General features: G+C 39.3%; 1 protein-coding gene across 1 annotated transcript in view; it reads left to right on the forward strand.

Annotated features, from left to right (window-relative positions):
- Positions 1 to 20,181, forward strand: part of LOC143378713 (uncharacterized) — an 87,484-nt gene that overhangs the window by 52,835 nt on the left and 14,468 nt on the right. Inside the window, exon 2 of the mRNA XM_076830639.1 lies at positions 2,254 to 3,011. Within this exon, the coding sequence (XP_076686754.1) occupies positions 2,780 to 3,011 (232 nt within the window). The 5' untranslated portion in view covers positions 2,254 to 2,779. The remainder of the gene's footprint in view (positions 1 to 2,253; positions 3,012 to 20,181) is intronic.

The following is a 20,181-nucleotide window of genomic DNA, read 5'->3' on the forward strand; positions in this document are numbered from 1 at the left end:
ATTATATGATTATATGATTATATGATTATATGATTATATGATTATATGATTATATGATTATATGATTATATGATTATATGATTATATGATTATATGATTATATGATTATATGATTATATGATTATATGATTATATGATTATATGATTATATGATTATATGATTATATGATTATATGATTATATGATTATATGATTATATGATTATATGATTATATGATTATATGATTATATGATTATATGATTATATGATTGATTATATAATCATTTTTAGGAGAAAAAGGAATCTGCAGACATGAATATTTTTCCAAATTTTTTTTACAGTTGTGTTTGGTTAATCAAAGGACAACTATACCGCACCCAGGCCAACTGAAAATTCAAATTTAAATTTTCCACTCTGCCCTAGTGCACAACTTCTGGCAATGGCGTCAGTGCGCCCTCTTCAGTGGATCAAAGACACTTCAGCGGTATACTATGGGCGAATTCCACTTACGCCCAAATCGTCCGTGATTTTCGTTCCTATACTCGACAAGACCCAACGTCCAAAATGTCACAGTCGATTTTCTCGAAAATGAAGCGCGATATAAAAAAAAGTTACTCTTCCTTTTCGGCTCACAACAAGTGACTAAGTCGACAAAAACGAATGCAACTTTATGATGTTGCGCTTCATTTTCGAGAAAATCGACTTTGAAATTCCTGATGTTCTGTTCAGTCGCGTACAGGAAAACCTACCTTAATGAAAATCGCGGGCTATTTCGGCGTAAGTGGAATTCGCCCTATATGTACAGTCACCCTTCTGACTTACCTTTTACTTCTTTAATGTATCGACTACCACGCGATTGCCCCACCTTTTTCTCGGTCACGAATATTCAAATTCGTGTTGCCGAAAATGAGAAGATTTCATAGTCGAATAATGCATTTATTATTTTCCCACATTCTTAGTGACTAGTATTGTCGAAAACACTTTGTTGACAGTCAACTTTGATAATGCATATTTAATTTCACGCGGGCGATAAGTAAAGTAAATGTGTGTGCAACTTGCATTGAGTACGATGTTAATGGTATTTGTTGATATGTTTTTACTGGACCTGGAGTAGTTTAGGATATATTTAATTGAAAACTACTTTTTTATTACTAACTTCCACTTTGCTGTGCTTATTATTTCCTTATGCTTCCAACAGTTTCTGTAGAAGCAAAATATTGTTTTCGTGCATATAGAGTGTATATAATAATAGGAAAGATGATAAACATGCGACGAAATAAAGTAACAAAAGTTTAAGCAATACTTGCGACAATTAAAAAATTGAAGATCAGCTCACGTGTACTTAAATAAGGAAATCTGATTTTCTTTTCACAGCATTGTAGGAAATATCATGACTAATTCAACAACTGCTTCCATTTAATTTTAATATAAAACTAACGATATTCCTGAAGATTGCGTTATTTAACTAAACTGTGTTCTGTTCAAGTGACACACATAGCTCTGTGTCATTTAAATTTAGTAAATTGTGACTGAACATAGAGGCATGAATACTGCTTATATTATAGAAGTATTCGTATGATAATATCTACTGCTATGAAAGCCGCCAATGAAGGTTTCCTGAAAATGTTAGAATTTAAAATTGCAAAAAAAGTGGTCGACAATTCAAACATTTATTTGCATAAACCACATATCGTCTTTAGTTCGGCATCAATAAAAGTAATGTCACCTTTGCTGTCTACGCAGCGATCCCATTTAAAACACCCAAGGTAACCTGAACATTTTGATGAAAAACTATATTATTATAAATTCTTATTTGAATTTATTGCTCGTCCAAACAACGTACATATATAGTGTTCCTTTTACGTTATCACAAGAATCCTCCAAAGTCGATATATTCTTTGTTCCGTGGCAGCACGTTTAGGGAGGTCCCACCGCCTTAAAAATAGTCCCACATCCAGTTCCAAACCGCCTTGATCTGCACCTCCCGCATCGTTCCCAGCCTTGCCTGCTACACCTATGCACACTTCGTGTTTACAAACCATGACGTTCGTTTTCACCGTGACATGCCATTACGTATCCTTACTTACTATTATTAAACAGCAATTGCTTTTTTTCACGCGATCCACACTGATCCGTAACTGGAGTTCAACTACATATTACGCAACCCCTTGTAGAACAGCAAAGACAGCCACCAGTAATTAGCGCACCTTAATTAGCACAGAGCGTCGCAGCTAAACAGGAGTCTGATTTCAGAACGTTGGTTTCTGTTCCAGGAACCGAGGGGGGACCGTGGTTCGCAGCGGCAAGAGAAGGCGGGAGGTGGTCCCGGAAGGTATCCCCGGCTTTTCAGCAGAGCTACCGACCTTCCTTCTAACGTGAGAATAACGACAAGGGGTCGGCCTTGAGGCGTGGAGCCGCGCGGAGCGATAGTGGCACCGGGAGAGATTAATCGGAGTTTCACAACCTCTCCCGATCAGCAGCACCGGTCGTGACCTCGATAGAGCTCATCCACCTGGTCGGATAACTCCAGCCAGACCCTTCGTGAAAAAGAGAGACAGAGAGGCAGAGAGAGAGAGAGAGAGAGCTGTTTGCGAACGCTGTGCACCTCTCCGGCTGACGATTCTCACCCGTCCGTACAGCGAGCTACCGGAAATCGCGCGATGTAGCGGCCCCGGTTGGCGGTCCTATGATTTTTCGCCAATCGCCCGTTGAAGGAGAACGGGACTCTTGAACGAGACCGAGGGACACGTTCGTGGGACTTTCGTGTCGGCTGGACAGAGTGCTCACGCGCAGAGGGCAATGAAAACGATGGGCGACGTGGTGGCGGACCCCGTGGACGAACAGAACGATGCACCGGATTCGGGGCAGAACCCGACTACTGGCAAGGAATTCGGCCAGAGGACCCTGCGCTCGTTGAAACGGGGCCTGGGCAGGCTATGGAGGAGGCACAGGGGTAACGCCTCCATCACGGAGTACGACCCCTGTTACAAGGTCGCTTATCTCGGGAACGTTCTCACTGGATGGGCCAAGGGTAAGTGAGTCATTAAAGCCGTCGACGCGCGCTCCGCGCGAGCTGTGCGCTGCCTAATACCCCGCTATGCGCCCGCTCTGCTCCCACCCAATCGACGGCACGCTCACTTTTCCAAGCGATCGCGAATCTGTGCCGTCTCACTGGTCGTCCGAAGAGAGAAACCGAGGGGGCTGCGTTTCTGTTGTTGACGGTTGGGAACGTGTTGTGACGTGGTCAGCGATTACGTTGCTCGTTTGAAAAAGGGCTGTCGGCGAAATCGTGTATTTGAAGAGTACCTAACATCTCACCTATTCCCCTTAGTTATTATTATCGCTGTCAAACAATAGGTTGCTTTATTTCCGTCGTTTATAGGCACCCTCGTTAATATTGGAACATTACTGCACTTCGAAATTTATTGCTTTATATTTTATCGAATTATTGCAGGAATAGGTTAAAGGCCGTCGTCCATTACGCCGAAGCGAAGCGCGGCGACCAAAGCGAAATGTTCGCGATGCGTGGTTGCTGCTGTTCTGTCATATGAGTGATCGCGATTCGCTTCGCCGCGCTCCGGCCTAGTGGACGACGACCTTTATTCTTTTATTCGTTCATTGACAGGTATTTTATTTTGATGTATGTTTAGAAGAAAAGGATATACTTCCGAATGGCCCCAGTGGCCAATCGACACGAGGCTCGAGGGGATGGGTCGGGAGGGGGTGCGGACCCTAAATCTAAAATTGTAGCTTCGGGAATTTATTAGTTTCCGAAATATTAATAAAAAAATATTGTTAATTTTTTTTTACAAATTATTTTTTTCAACTGCATATACGTAACCCTAACGGGGTTTCATCCTGCCCTCCCCCAATTTGTCCTACGGACAGCTGGACGCGCTCCCCTTACCTCCGCGTGCCCCTCAGACACTTAAATGGCAAGCATATTTAGCTGAAATTCAAAGCCAATTTTCTCGAAAACGAAGCGCGATATTAAAAAATTGTATTCTATATTTTCGTCTTATTTTGGCCGATAGAATCAACCCCTAGAGTATTGCTTATCAATAAAGTGATAGGTATCTACCCTGTATAATAGGATGGATCGAATCTCCAAGATTCTGGTTCAAATCTCCAAACTTACATCGCTTTACGCGCCCTCCGCACTAATCTAGCCCCAACCAATACTAATATCCGGAACAAGTTGGAAAGTGGAATGCATAATGTCGGAATAAGTCAACAGAAATACTAAAAGTTTTTTATATTAATATCTCGTGAACTAATAAGTTCCCGAAGCAAGAATTTTAGATTTAGGGTCCAAACACCCTCCCCACAAATCTCGCGTCGATCGGCCACTGGGCCCATTCGGAAGTACAGCCGAAGAAAATTATAGGTACATAATTATGGAAAACAGGCGCGTGCCACATATGCATAAATTTCCATTTCTTTGAAGCATTAATTCGTTCCTGCAATGTAGTGTAATATCACTACCTGCAAATATAATACCATGTACGTTTCCCCGAGTAGAATCATATTAAATTTTCTTCACGCTGAGAAAAAAGAAATGCGCAGTGAAAAACTGGCCCATGCCACTGGGTTGCTCGGGGACACGTGACCTAATAAAATTAATTTTTCAACTAAAATTTGACAATAGTTGGCGCTTACCATCCAATTCAAGTGCCGTTCAAAACAATTATTTAAAGAACCAATATTGACTATGCGATGTACTCTTTGGTATAAGTAATAATTTCGACGATATTCGAGTGTATCGATTAAAACCGGACACCTCGTATACTAATATACATACTTAACGTTTATTTATTCCATTTGTCGTCCCATAAATGTGCTATTAATACGCCGCGACAGACGATAATATTCCAACGAATCTAAAATTTTCCACATCATTCTGTCAGCTGTGAATAATATTACAATGAAAGCGAATGTGGCGAATTTGAAGTGGAATTGCTTAAAAATCAATTTCATCAATTAACGTCAATTAACGTTGGGGAGTATTTTATAAAATAAAAATTTTATAAATTACAAATTTTATAACATAAAAATTTTTTAAAATACACAAAAAAATTTATTTTCATTTTCGGTAGCCTAATGGGAAACTTGAAATAATTTTACATTGATTACAAACACGTTATATTTATACAGTGTATTTTAAAAATATTTTATTACTAAATACAAATAAAATCATTTTTTTATAAAATACACTGTATAAATATAACGTGTTTTTAATCAATGTAAAAATATGTCAAGTTTCCAATTAGGCTACCTAAAATGAAAATAATTTTTTTGTGTAATAACAGAAATACAAGTGCCGCAAAATCTGCAGATGTACCTACCTATTATAAAACTCAAAACTATCAAAAAAGGTTTAGGAAAATTTGTCCTAAACCCATCTTTATTGTTATATATAGCCAATTGTAGTTGAAACTTGACTTTACCACAAACTTGTTGCCATTTTCAACAAGACAAAATTTCCTGCGATTCATTCCACTCCTATATAACTTTCGAAAATGCATAGAACTCATGCTGTAACGTTTATAAAGTACTGGACTATCAGCGGTACATTTTACAAATGAATGAATAAATAAATACCTCGAACTGGTGGTATTTTAAAAAGTAATGGTTAGAAGAACCATCTTTATCAGGCCTTTTCTGTTATATTGGATCTCTAAAACACTTGTGGTGACAGTATTTGCATCTTGTATATTACATACTTTGAGGAAAAATAAAGAGCACCACAATGGCAACTGATTGCGAAGTCACTGTACCACTGTAGTCAGTATCACTGGTTTCCAGTGTAGCCTCTGATGAACCTAAGCTTCCTGAGGTCTTTAATTATTACGTAGGACGTCGAGTCCCCAGCGTGGCACGAGCAGATAATTAAGTTTCGCTGGCAAACACCAATTAAAGGACAGTTAGACAGGGGCATGCGTGTCTTGTGCGTATGTAGCACCAATCGCGAAGCAGAGACACGTGAATGACCAGCCGGAAGTGCGCAATACTACTTCTTGCAGCTAGCAAACGAGCAAGGCTAACGTCTAACTAGCTGGATCATCCGATCCAGTGGTAACGGGTGCCTGAAAAAGAAGCCGCAAAACCTATAAATAATCCGACATCATCCATCTATCGCAAATTCATCCGCTCCAACGTGTGCGTATCAGAGAAGCCGTATTAGCCACGAGTCTCGTAAAGCACATTAATTACTTCGCTGGTATGATAAGTGGAGCCGGAATGTACGGTTGATTTAAGATTGATACGAGCCTCGATTTATTCCCGTGAAGCTATATGCATTAACTGTTCCTAAACCTCTGCTCCATTTATTTTATACTCTTATGAACGAATTTTGTCCTACTGACCAAAGGAGTGCATAAAGTTTGACAAACCGATTTTTAAAATTTTTTATAATAATTGCATAATTATGTATTAAACACTTAGGGGAATAGACTCAAACCTCTGTGAGAAACTCGAGTCCAGATATTGTACGTGGGTCTATATGCATGTAAAAACAACATCGATTTAAATAATTAATCGTAGAATTCTTTTCCTACGAACTCGTACGAATTCTGTCACTATCCGATTCGACTGAAACTTTTTTTATTTTGAAGAATATGCTTCTGGCTAGGAGGGAACTAGAAAAAATTACAAAAAATTAAAAATTTATAATTTTCAAAGGCGTTGAAAGGACGAAAAATACAGGGAAAAGTGATTTCAAACTTGAAGTGTCGTTATTTTCTAAAAAAATGTCATTTTGTAATTTTTACTGGTTCCTGCCCTAGCCAGAAGTATATTCTTTAAAATAAGAAATGTTTCAGTCGAATCGGATAATAACTTTTGGGGATACAGGTCCCACCGATTTGGATCAATTTTTTGACGCCTTGACTGTAACGACTCCCCAGTGCCGTCTGTGATGATTAATTATAAAACAAAAAATATGTTTCTATAATTGAAGACATCCTTAATACAATGCAAAAAGTCCCATTAAATTATATATAGTAGTTTTCCTTTAATTAATTCCTAAATATCACCTATTTTTTTGGGCTCTAGACCTCCCCTTAAAGGATCACCTCTAGGAACCGGAAAATAGGGGCAAGTTCACACGGTCATAACTTCGGCAAAAATAGTCGTATCGATATTTTGAAAATATCTGGTGAAAGCGCGGAATCTCTACTTTCAGAGACTTATTTCAGATTTTAACTGTATTGCTTTTCGGCAATGTTATAACGATATAATGAGCACTTGGTCAATTTTAAAACATTTTCTTCAACTGGCGAATGTTCCACGGGCTGTACGAATTTTTTTACACAAGTTCCGTTTACACCAGTCGAAAGCGACCACTTTCCTGTGTAAGAACAGAGTTTTAGATTTCTTGTGCGATTTTTGGGGGGAATTAAATTGTTGGCTGACAAGGGAAGATCCCGAAGCCGAAAAATCAAAAAATTCTGAAACTCTGTAAATGTGTAGGGGATTTCCTCCTGATTACAGCGCAATTTTTTTTTATTGCTGCCCAAATTCAGTTGAAGGGGGTGAAATTAACCCCTTAAAAAGACAGAAACGAAAGGAAAAAAAAACCGATCGAATGCTAGACTGAATTTTACACTGGTCAGTGTTGCGAGTGGTTAAAAAGAAAGACGCGTATTGCGCGCGGTGCAACGACCGGACATAGGCGTACATACGTACATGCGGAGGGGACTCCTACTTTCTCTGCATACCTTTGCCGCGGACTGGGTCGGCCTTAATCATCGGGAACGCCATTATTACGGTACGTTTATTCGCGACCGCCTATTTTATCGTGATTAATTAATTCCGGGCTGTCCCCCGTGACCAGACGTTGGCAGTTTTCCTCCGCGGAAGGTCGCGCTCCGCATACTGAACGGCTCCTCCACCGTGTTTTCCGCGAAATCGATCAGCGTCCTATGCTTCCATCCCTGCTGAGAACAGTTTAGGCAACAGGGATGGATACGCGCGACCGACACTTTCGCCGAAGCAAGATCGATAACAGGGAAATGTCTTGATAGCCCGTGATTGATTTCCAAGAAAGATTACCAAGCTTTTAATGAAATTCATTAATTTATGCCGAATTATCTTTTGTGTTGAATAACGTTGATAAGCAATGCTGGGTGATAACATTATGTTAATTTGCTTCGTTTCGTCTTGTCGCGGATAAATTCAGAGGAAAATCTGATTGAACCGAAATTATTTTTGCAGAGGTTTCAGTACTACAACTCTCCAATTAACAAAGGAGATGCTTCCTCTCCAATAAACAACTGCAATTAAAAATCAACAAAGTGAAAAAAATGTAATATTAAAGTACATTTTTTAATCTTTAATGCATAATTAAAGGGTCCATGAAAGCATTTTTCATTCAGAACATTTTTTCATGCAAAATCACTCATATTCGTTATACAATTAAAACCCGTGTATTTTGAAACACCCTGTATATTCGCCCACTATATTTTGCTTTTATAATCTATTCTCAATTTTCGGCGGTGTTTTTTGTAGCATTATTAATGTGTTGAGAGGTAAGAATTTATTTATGGTTCGTCAAGTTTTTTTCAGTTAAAGATTTACCGAAGTTTTTTTAAATAAACATTAGCCGAAATGTATGGTATCGAAAGAATACGTTGGGTGGCTAAGAATTGTTCAACTCAGCTCAATTTACTGTGCAATGAATTCTAACCGATGAATAGTGATCAATTTTTTTCCACCACCTTCGACGTTAAAAATTTTATTTTTTTCATTCTTTACTATTACACTCGTTCATTTTTTAAGGCCTTCTTGGACCCACCTGCTGGGTTAACTTTGCACCGAAATAGAATAATGTGTAATACACAACAGATGAATCGTCTTCCGCAGATTATGGTTTACATAGCTTCCTTTAAGACTAAAGAACAGAAAGTGAATGACTCCAGCTTTTATGAACCTTTTAAAAACAAATCTGTATCACATAATCATCTGAAAAATGGTACCATAATAATCAATTACATATATTATTACCGTTGCCTGCGTTTGCACTGCCATTGTATTTAAACGAGCTGGTCTAGTTTATAACCGCGATAATATTCCCAATTCTGCAAAATCTCACGAGTCGATGAAACGAGCAAAATGTCCCCAGTCGATCCAACGTTCGTCCGTTGAAACGTGAATTGCAGAGACATTTCCAACAAACTCTGCGCCCGTAAGGAATGAAGGTCAAGTGTTCGTCGTACTCGTTTGGGAATGACACGTGACTGGAATGGATTTATGGAGCTGCATTCACCCGTGTTTCGCGATATAGGTAGGCGCGTACGTGGCTATGTGCGCGACTAGACGAGACCCTGCCAAACCCCGAAACTAGATCACTAGGCCTGTGGGAATAAAGGAATACATACATACCTAGATTTGTTAGCCGGTGACTGACGGTATGCATGGTCCTTCATGGAATTCACATTCACAGTTTCCAGTTTAGCCGCGAACACGTTCTCGTCGACCTTCGTGCCACTTTCGGGAAGAATGCAAATAGATTCTGCCAGATATCGTCGCGTTCTATGATCCTCTTCTTTCCCAACCTACGAACTGACCCGTTGTGTTTACACAACGTTGTAAATATATCTTTATCTTCATTTCTTTCTACAGTGACTCGCATTAATATTCGGACGCTTTTTAAAATCGCATAACTTTTTTAGAATTGATCCAAACCGACTTGAGTTATTTTTTTTTTAGAAGCTAGGATTAGTTTGCTGAATAACGTATTTGGTCGTTTTGAAAAAAAAATGTATTTGGTTGGAATAGCGAAAAGAATAGTAAAGGTCGATTTTTAAACTTTTTTTTGTGAGCTTGTAATGAAAATTAAAAAAAGAAACCCGTTTGTAGACTGCAGTAAGTTGTATGCGTGCCTAAAATTTCATCAAAATCGGTTAATGTTGCTCCGAGCTACAAAAGTTTAAAAATCGACCTTTAGTATTCTATTCCAACCAAATACATTTTTTTTCAAAACGACGAAACGCGTCAGTTAGCAAACTAATCTTTCTAGCTTCTAAAAAAAAACTCAAGTCGTTTGGACCAATTCTAAAAGAGTTATGCGATTTTAAAAAGTGTCCGAATATTAATGCGAGTCACTGTGTATGATTCCTATTTAATTCCCAAGCGGCGTAAGTCCCCTTCGCTATCTATCGAAGATGAGCAGTTTTGCGTTCGCTTTTATTAGAAATTCTATACCAAAAACATTCGTTTGGAAAAAACAAGCCTTCGCAAGGCCAGCGAAAATTATTTACTACAAATTATATACTTGTTTTGTCACAAAATCACATTATTATTATTTGTCACAAGTGACTTATTATTAAGCTTTGAGAATTTAACGTTTTCTGTAACTAATTATTAAAAACAAATCATAGAGGGGAAATTGTGTTAAATTCTGCAATACCTCTTGAAACATAATTTAATGGCAATTGTAAAACAAGTGAATATTATTTTCTTTTCAAAAGATGGTAGGTAATTACCGGCAGATGCTTGCAAGATTAATGCCTACTGGATGTTTCGTAGAATGTGTAGAAAAACTGGCTCTCAATGCGGAACTGAAAATAAGTAAAGTTACGTTGATGGCAGAATAGCTGGACCAGCGCTTGTTCCTTAACCGTCTGTCTGATTCATCCTCTATGTCTACTTTGTTCTTAGCGACGTAAATGTGAATTAGCACTTAGTCCACTTAGACTATCAACAGACCTTCACATTTCAAAACGATTTGCAATTCAATCCCAGAATTGTATTTTTGGACTTGCATCATTTGGGAACCGATAAATCATTAGATATATAATTTCCGATTTATCGGATCAAGGAAATATTTCCACGTGTTTTTTTTTTTTAAATATTGAATACGCAATACATTCCACTGTGCACAAAGGAATCAGTGCTGCCAATCATTGATTATTTAAACTTAAAAGAATAATGTCACAGTAGGTACCCGTGCGGAAGGAACAACGAAAAGATTCTCCAGCATAATTTCTCTCGTGCCGCAGAATTTTTTCCGTCCTGCTTATCTGCTTCGTTAAAGCCCGCACAATCGCTTCATACACGCCACGCGTAATTAGCAACACTGCTTCAGATAATATCAATTGAATTCTTGAGAAGATCGCGATCTGAAATCAGTGGAATGCTCCGTAATTGCCGGTTGACTTTGATGTCAACGATACTGCGTGAGAAATTGGCAGTATTCTTGAGCGGGTTGTATTTTGATCTCGTGTTACGATTAATTGGCAGCTTGAGATCGTTACGACGCCTCAGTGCCTATCTCGCGCATCATCAATTTAAAGCACAGTAGGAACAAGGATCGACGTATTCGCAAAGGTGTCAAACGATTATCCTCATCTTCGCGCGTGAATTATTCATTCTACGCATAACTGCAGCCGATTCGACGATATGCATTTGCGTCTACTTTTAGCTGGAATTCATTAAGTCTCGGTAGGCGCAACCGGCACAGGAAAGATGCGCCGTTTCGCAATATGTACTCTGCGTTCTGGAATGCGTCGAAGGCAAAGAGCCTCGGAATGGAAACGCACAGGCTTTAGTGGTATGTATAATTATGTATTAAATGCATAAAACGCAGTGCCCAGAAGTTTGTGAGGAAATTCGGCTGTACTACGGTACGATCCGAAATCTTGAGGGGTTGGGCGGGAGGGGGTGGGAGAACCTCTAATATAAAATTTTAGCTGCGGGTATTTGTTAGTTTCTTAATAAAAAAAAATTAATTAATAAAAAAACTTTCGGCATAATACATTGAAATCTACCTGTACAGAGGTTACTAAAGCAACCATCTTCCCGTCGCCGTCGACTGTTTCACAGCCGACGATACAATACATGGTATCAGCCTCAAAATGTATGTATAGCGATACGGTAAGAAAAACTGGACGCGAACGGTCTTCACCGAGCCAAGTGCGATTGTTGTTGAGAAACTCGGATGTTATTGCTGTTGACATATTCCGACACAACGCATTCCACTTTCCAACTTCTCCTGGGTGTTAGCATTGGTTGGGGCTACATTAGTGTGGCGGGCGCGTGAAGCATGCTACCGGACCGACGTGAATTTGGGAATACTAAAAATGAGACTGCAGTTGCAGTATTAAAGAACGAAGAGGACAAAAATTTTATGCATTTTCACACTTGTAGTACAATCACAAAGGATGCAATGTTATGATAGGATACTTAAAGCAAATGTGAACATGTTGATTTTTAAATTATATAAGAAAATGTTTCAAAAACCTGCCAATGTTTCCCCAGTTTACGGTACTTGAAAGAGATTTACAAAACCAGGCGAACGTATTCAAAATACAAGTTCCCTTCGGAGGCTATGCGAGATGCTGCTCCCATCCTTTATAGCAGTGTTGGAAGTCGTTCAACGTTATCGTCTTCAACTGGTGTGCCCCGGCTTTTTGGATGTTGCTCACATTACCATAAGGATGGCCTTTCAGGTTGAATTTCGGTTTGGGGAAAAGAAAGAAGCTATTGGCCGAATACCGTAATTCCCAATAGCTACGATATACCTAGTCCAATCATGCTACACAGGAATTCAATTAGCCGTTTATGAAGAAATACAATAAGGTGAACAGGAACTCATTATTCTTCGAGTAAAAAAATTATATGTTGCTATTCCAGAACAAGAATCTGAACACGTCCTATAGTCAATGAAAATTGCCAGTTGTTTAAAAGCTGATTTTTATCGATACATCAGAATTTTGTCTGAAACCATCCTATTTTTGTCGACTAATAAGGGGAGTGCATCAGGTTAGAGCCATAAATGCGATAAAACCTCCGAGCATAATAATAATAATAATGCATCTTCTTTATTACACACTAACAGCCTAAACAAAAAAAGAAAAGAAAATACAAAATTATAAAGGCAAATTTTACGTGCAATGGCAGTTTGTATTTACAAACGAGAGAGTCTGTGTGCCTGAAACTATTACATGCAAACGCATAGGACGTACTATTTAAAAGTTTGCCGTAGAATCGAGTTCAATGTTTTGCTTTTTCCAGAGCCTTGATATGTGCCCACGCGTAAAAACGAAACCGTAATTAAGTGGCAGTGGCAGCTCGACTGTGATACGCGTAATACTTTCAAGTCTTTCAAACATACCTATGTATACACTTTTACTAATTTTTAATTACTTATACGTTTACTTATTTGTACCTATCGATTGTACTTTTCACGATAAACCATAAATGGTTTTCTTAGTGAATTTGTCTAACGAGAGGATCAAGTGACGAATTTCGGTTAAAGAGTGACCCAAATAATAGCCTCTTTTTGGTCCCACGATTTTGGATCGGATATATATATATCCTTTAAGCAATTCCTAGGCAGTTTAGGTATTCCTACAAGATAAAGCAAATGCTTGTGTTTTTATCCGCATGAATTTAAGCAATTCCTAGTAAAATGTTAAGAAAAAGCAATTGCTTACACTTTATTCATTAGGCTCATTAAGTAGCGACTATGAATACCGGCCTAGGTAAGTATCTTCGGCGCGGAGCGCTCGCGCCGTCTCTCGGATTTTTTTTTAACTATTGGGAGCATATGGGCGGCAACTGTTTCAGATTCAAACGGGAAATATGCGTTTTGTAATTTCTGGTTTAACGGGTTGTACGTGGTTACGGGTACAATGTAAATATATATAAAGTTAAAGTTGAGGTAGTTGCGTACTGTCTAAAATTCAAAACTATTATAAATATGTACACTGTGAACATTACGTAGGGTTTCCAATTTCTGTACAATTGTTTAATTATGCACTAGCTATAATAAACCCTATTATTTCAGTCAGGACTATGTGCACATACTGATACACAGAAACGAAGAGTTCTTAGTGGACGTTATACCAAAAATTTAAAGATTTTATTACGAATATTTTATAAAGTTATTGCCATCGCCTTGTTGCGTGACCGTCCAGTGAATTTCGTACGGAGTTTATCTTTTAACTAATTTCAAACATTTAAAACTTCCGCTAATTTCACCCTCTTTCCTTTCCCTACTGTATTCAACCATGTCACACATTCGATTAATCATCCCACTTTTCAAAAAAGTGACCGCGAGGTGGCGCTCTCCGCGGTACTTACCTAGTGATCCTCTAGGTAGTGATCGGAAAATGGGATCCACGTTTTTTGTTGGGAGTGTCTTCACCCTGAAGAACCGAAAGTGGGCACAAACGAAAAATTCCCTGATACTTCTATTGAGGTCCTCTGCAAACCTGCAGAATTTAAAAAAAAAATCAAAATGTTCGGATGACCGAACTTTCCTTTTAGCTTCCAGCAAAACATAGCCCAGCTTAGTTTAGCTTTTGGTGGAAACAGTCCCGTATAGACTATGCACACATGTATCGAAGCAAGTGTTTTTAAACCCAGCATAGCATAGCTTACCTTAGTTCCCCGGTGGATCCCCGGTTTAATCCTGGCCGACTTAAAACGTTCTTTGGTCAAATCCAGCGTCACTCAAAACATTAATTTCAATTACACTTTTGTTCTTTACTATCCTATCAATCGAACTACGTTTCAACATTGTATTAACCATTGAAATTTATGCCTATAATACTGCGTAACTCTGTACGTACCACGCAAACACCGTAAATGGACTAGGTGTAAACGATAACTACTATAATTTAGTGTACAGCGTTCAAGCTGTCACGCAGCTTTTAAAGTCGTGCTTTACAACTTTCCTTCTTCAAAGAACCGTTCATTATTTTCAATTATATTGCACTTTTGTTCTACAGTATCCGATCAATCGGATTACCGTCCAGCATTGTATTAACCGCATTGTTGGTTGATAAATAAATGTCGTCCAGCACGCAGTTAATTTTAGCCTCCCCGTAGTGGCAGTGCTCAAGGACGGAGCGCAAAAATGTCGCTGGACTATTATACAAGCAAATGACGCTACCACGTCGCGTCTAAAACAAGGCACTTACACAGAGGCTGGCGCATCCAGAAGGCACAGCTGACTCCGATTATAATCTTCGATTATAAGCGTAGCGTCGATCGCTGGCACAGCAACGGCTCGCAGCCCGATAATTTCACGTCGTTAATATTAATTCTATTAAAGAGGAGGACTAATCGATAGTGCCAGTTTATCATGATGTTTATCAAACCGCCCGTGCATCGTGCTCGATTGGTGAAGAGATATGGTGAATCCTGTGCCTGTTCGATGGCCAACTACGGGAGAGGGGTGGATGTAAAACTTCACCAAAGATATACCTGCATAGGATATACCCAGATATACCTATTTATATTGATACTTTGAGGCCTAGATTAATTCTATGGGGGGCTCAAAAATTCGTGAAACAAACTTTGCACGCGTCTACTTAGTATTTGCCCTAGTAAACAAAATGGTACATATCTACATGCAACGTTTATTTTATGCTCTCCCCACGGTGTAATAGGCAGGTGTTCTGATTGCTGTCGAGAATGTGTGACTTTTTCGTTCTGCCGGCCGCCAGAAGAACTAGAACGAAAAAGTCACACATTCTGGACAGGAGTCGGAACACCTCCCTATTAGGCCTGGTATGGAATTCCTACTCGCAATGGAAGGGGAACACGCCACGCATGCGTGTGATGGCCCCGTGACGTCAAACCAATCGGCACCAAGGTTCAGTCGAATGACAGCGTTATCACGCGCATGCGTGGCGTGTTTCCCCTCCATTACGCGTAGGATTTTTCTGGCAAGCCCAGTAGTACCATTAAAATCTCTACTACCGCAATCTCATTAACACATATGTATGTGCCTTCTAAGTCACGACGCCTCTCGCGGCGGCCAGGGGAACTAAACAGAAATCCGCACACAAAATCGCTGGGGTAAAAGGTACAGACTCGGGACACCGTGGTTCTCCCTACCAACCCTTCCATCGCCGAGATTCAAATGCTCAGTGTACGCCACACAGTGGTACATAATGACATTTTTTGTTCAAATCTTCCCACAGGTCGTAATTTTTCAGTAAACTCGACGATTTTTGTTTTAAATTATTCGCAATTAAATTCTCCATCGATCTGCCCGGCCGGAATTTTGAATTTCGTTGCTGATTTTTTTTTATATTTAGCGAAATATACAGCACTTTTAGAAGATCAGTATCTGTGGGCGTTTTGGCCGCTGGTTCTGAATTCGAAGTCAGATTTTCGAAATTAAAGATGACGAATACAATATGTTGAAGCGAAGTTCCAGTAAATGGGTGCTGAACGCCTGTGGTCGTTCCTTGCACGAATAGTATGCAACGATTGAAATTATTTACAGTTACTCATAAAAGTATTCGCTCAACGCAAACGTGTAACATATTTTACACGTTAGTGTGTGTCACGTTATTATAAACCGTGATGAATATGTAAATCCTAAGTGTCTACGGTGATAGAAATTTGTTTCTTCATTATTTCATTTTATTTTTAGTAAAGAAACAGCAGTGGAATTTACGATATTGTTCATTAAAAGGAATCATTTATTAACACGATAGTACTTGAGATTGGCGAGGCCTTCGCAGAACTAAAAGTGTGTGTTGCGTTGCACATCATAACATAACGAACACATGTTTTTCATTAGGAAACAGATACTTTGCATCTTGTTGTTCCTTCTTAATCATTATATTCAGACATACGCTGAACCTGTGCGTATCCAACTAAATATAAGTAGGGAGGTAAAACATTTATTTTCAAGCTTACATGTATCAAATATGCGACCAGTGATCCCAGCATAATAATTTCGAAAATATAACTAACTGGAGTTCCATTCCCTACCCTTTTAGAATGAAAAAATTACTCGTCGTTCTAATCACGTAATTTTTACACCCTGCCCAACAAGAGAGTGGAATGTAAATTTCAAATTTAACTCACTGTCGTACAAAAATGTCTGTTTCAGAGGTCGACTAATTGCTCGCGCGTATTAGTGACAACAGTTTCCATTTAAGTCCTCCACGTCAGAATACATGTAGCTGGAAATCGAGTTCTTCCCAAGCCTTGATCACTCGCGCATATGCACGCGTTTCAATGTAATTCTCTCATGCAACCAACCAGTCGTTTGCGAAACCGCATTACGTAAAAAAACAACATGTGAAGATCACGTTGAAAAAGCAGAACCGCGGCTACGAGATGGCAATAACGACACGCAATTATTGTTATAATTTGTAGATTCCTTATTAATCGTTAGTGACAGCTCGACACCCCTTATGCCTGCTCGCGCAAACGGCGACACCCGCGGAAGAGGCAGAACGTATCGCACCTATACGCTTCGAATAAATACCAGTCTCGTAATCAGAAGCAGATGCAACTGAGAGATTGCATTTGCTTTGCTTGAGGCGCGCACTAGCATTCCTCTTTTGTAATTTCTCGTGGAAATTTTTGTGATCACTTCATGTACGGCGAGCACTTGTTTTCTTCGCGATAGGAAGCGATCTGTTTGTTTCTCAAGGTACGGTTACATTTTGCTTGGTAATATGGATCTATTTAGTATTCTGGTAATTTTCAGAAAGAATTGAAGCTATTGGGTTGGTGCATAATTATCAGGCGTTTTTAAAACAATATTTATTATGAAAATTTTTTTGAAAGTTATACCCAAAATTCGCTACACTGCAATACGCTACCTGGTGACGAAAATCAGAACCCGAAAGAGTAGGTCGCTGGCTGCGGTTACATATAGAAAGTGTGTAAATAATTAATTTAAAATGTACATTTTATCTTGTTTGTGGTAAAAATTTTGCTTATCAATTTGTCTACTATAATCAATTTACTTAGTATCTTGTCGTGAACACGAGTAGGAACAAATTCAAACACTTGTTTATAACAAAAACACGTCTTTATTAAACAGCCTATTGGAGGCGACTTGACTGTACAAAGTACCAGAGCTTTCTGACTCTCGCGAGGTTCGAAAAGAACGTCGACAAACTGAAGAATGCCAGTGGTGGTTACCATTGCGAGGGTGAGGAAATAAGAACTGGGATTGGTTATTAGCGTCGGTGGAAGTGGCGTTACTGGAGAAAGTTACTTTCTACGTTTGACGCGATTTCGGTTAGAAGAAGGGCCTTGAGGCCCACGGTCTAACCCGCTTGTTTGCGGCTAAGGCACGTACGCCTGAAGAGGTCTAAGGGTCCAAGTGGGTGACGATGACCAGACACGGTGTAAGGGAAAGTAGCGCAGAAAGTGGTTAACGATCGAAATGGGTGACAATAACCAGATTTAGACGTGGCGAAGGCTCGGGGTATCTAACAATCTACTGACTGTAAAAATTCTTCATTTATTTTCCGCTAAGAGGTTTTGTAAATTAATTTTTCTTCAAATTAGAATTATCTTGGTAAATAAACACGCGGGATACCTTGTCCGTGGCGTCGTGCGAACGACATAATGTTGCGGGATAACTCGTCCGTGGCATCGTACGACAGATACCGCGTAGCGAGATATCTCGTCCACGGTCGCGAAGGGGTTAAAGACTCAAAGTACTTTCGAGTCCATAAGATAAGAATATAGGTGTATATCACAAAAACAAAGCAAGATACATAAATAAGTCTTATCATTCATAATATTACGTAAGTACTCCAAACAATTTCGAAGGTGTATCCACAATGTATGGAGATCATTGATCTACCACGATTTCAACACCGACGATTATTATTCTAAGCCGTTCATATCTTCAGATCCGTTTCGACGTCCACGTTAAAATCAATACTGGAATTTTACTCGCGCTTAGTCAGACAAGATTTTCTTTCGGTTTCTTTTTTTTTACCACGGCACCTATTACCTTATCGTTTTAATCTCCCTGTTCGATATGCAATTCAACACTGGAGATTGCGGTAGATCGTACACCGAGAAGCTTTCAAGAATTTATCGGTCACGTCCAACGCTCGACGATACCAGGTAACATTAATTTTCCATTAAAGATACGATGTATGGAAGAAAACACTCCGAAAATGCACAGCGAGCGAAGAATGGTAAATACCTTACGTAACACGATTATATCGTGTGCAACGCCGTCTTTTTATCCGCCGCTATTCCGTTACTTTAGATGCGGAGCCAGGAATAAGAGCGAATTCGAAAGATGGGATCATCCGATACTCTAAGGGTGCGTTTGTCACAGCTGCGGTAGAAAATAAAAGGTGCTGAAAAATATCTTTCTCTCGGTGTGTTTACAGTGGAGCTGCGATAATAGTAGGGGAGAGGCTTGCAGGTTGCCACCCCTTAGCTTTTTTTTTATCATAACTCGTCATAAAATTAACGTATCGTTGATTTATGGTATAAGTTGGAAAGAGGAAGTGTAGAGCTACAATCCTGAGCTAGAAATCATGTAAACTGTCGAAAAAGATGTAAACTGTCGAACAATTTCAGTTATTAATTTGTTTATATTGATCGTCTAGAAGGTTATGTATCAACGACGAGAACGGCGACAATAGCGAAGAAAAAGTAATATTTGGTTCTCGACGGTTGTATCGTCACCTAGGTAGTAAGCGTAGCTCCGCTCGCTGCTTCAATGTAAACACTTCCATTATAAAACAATAGAATGTATTTCTACGCTTCGTTCTCATTGCCGCGTCACTCTGATCGTTTATCGCAGTTCCAACATAAACGTACGTAGGTATCTGAAATTCGCGATGATTCATTTGGAAAGAAGCAAGTAGGAGACGCGGAATAAGCTGAGCTTTTCGTGCAACCCTTCGTTTATAAGAATACTGGCGTGCGATGGGCAGAAGAAAACAAATTGAACTGCCTTAGGAAAATCGAGTAGCAATCCTAATTTGAACAGTGTTTATTTTTTACTGATGCAGACTAATCATTTTTCATCGGTTTAGCTCTGAATTTAATTGGAGGAGCCAGGGGCGTGATCGATCGTAAATTGCTAGAGTTTAGAGCGCGCTAATTGTAAGCGAGGTGGGGACGCAGACTTTCGAGAAAAACGATCGTGCGTTGGAGTTGATTATTTATTATTTCTCAGATTCTACGGTTTTCGAGAAGTCTAAAATAAGAACAGCGACTGCGGGTAATTGGGAATCACAGAAATGAAATTCGCGGGAAGATTCTTGAAACGACAGAACATATGTCTTTGCTTTGGCGCGAAACGAGAAAAAGCAGAAAAAGAACGGTCACGTAGGCGCTTAATTTTCGTCTGAAAATATACAGAGCCGCCTGTGAATACTTGAGCGCCAGTTATAAGCCTGTTCGACTATTGCTCGCTGATGAACATTTTCAGCGCAGACCTGACCTGGCACAACTTTGAC

This window comes from Andrena cerasifolii, chromosome 2 (assembly GCF_050908995.1).
Source record: "Andrena cerasifolii isolate SP2316 chromosome 2, iyAndCera1_principal, whole genome shotgun sequence".
Taxonomy (NCBI): domain Eukaryota; kingdom Metazoa; phylum Arthropoda; class Insecta; order Hymenoptera; family Andrenidae; genus Andrena; species Andrena cerasifolii.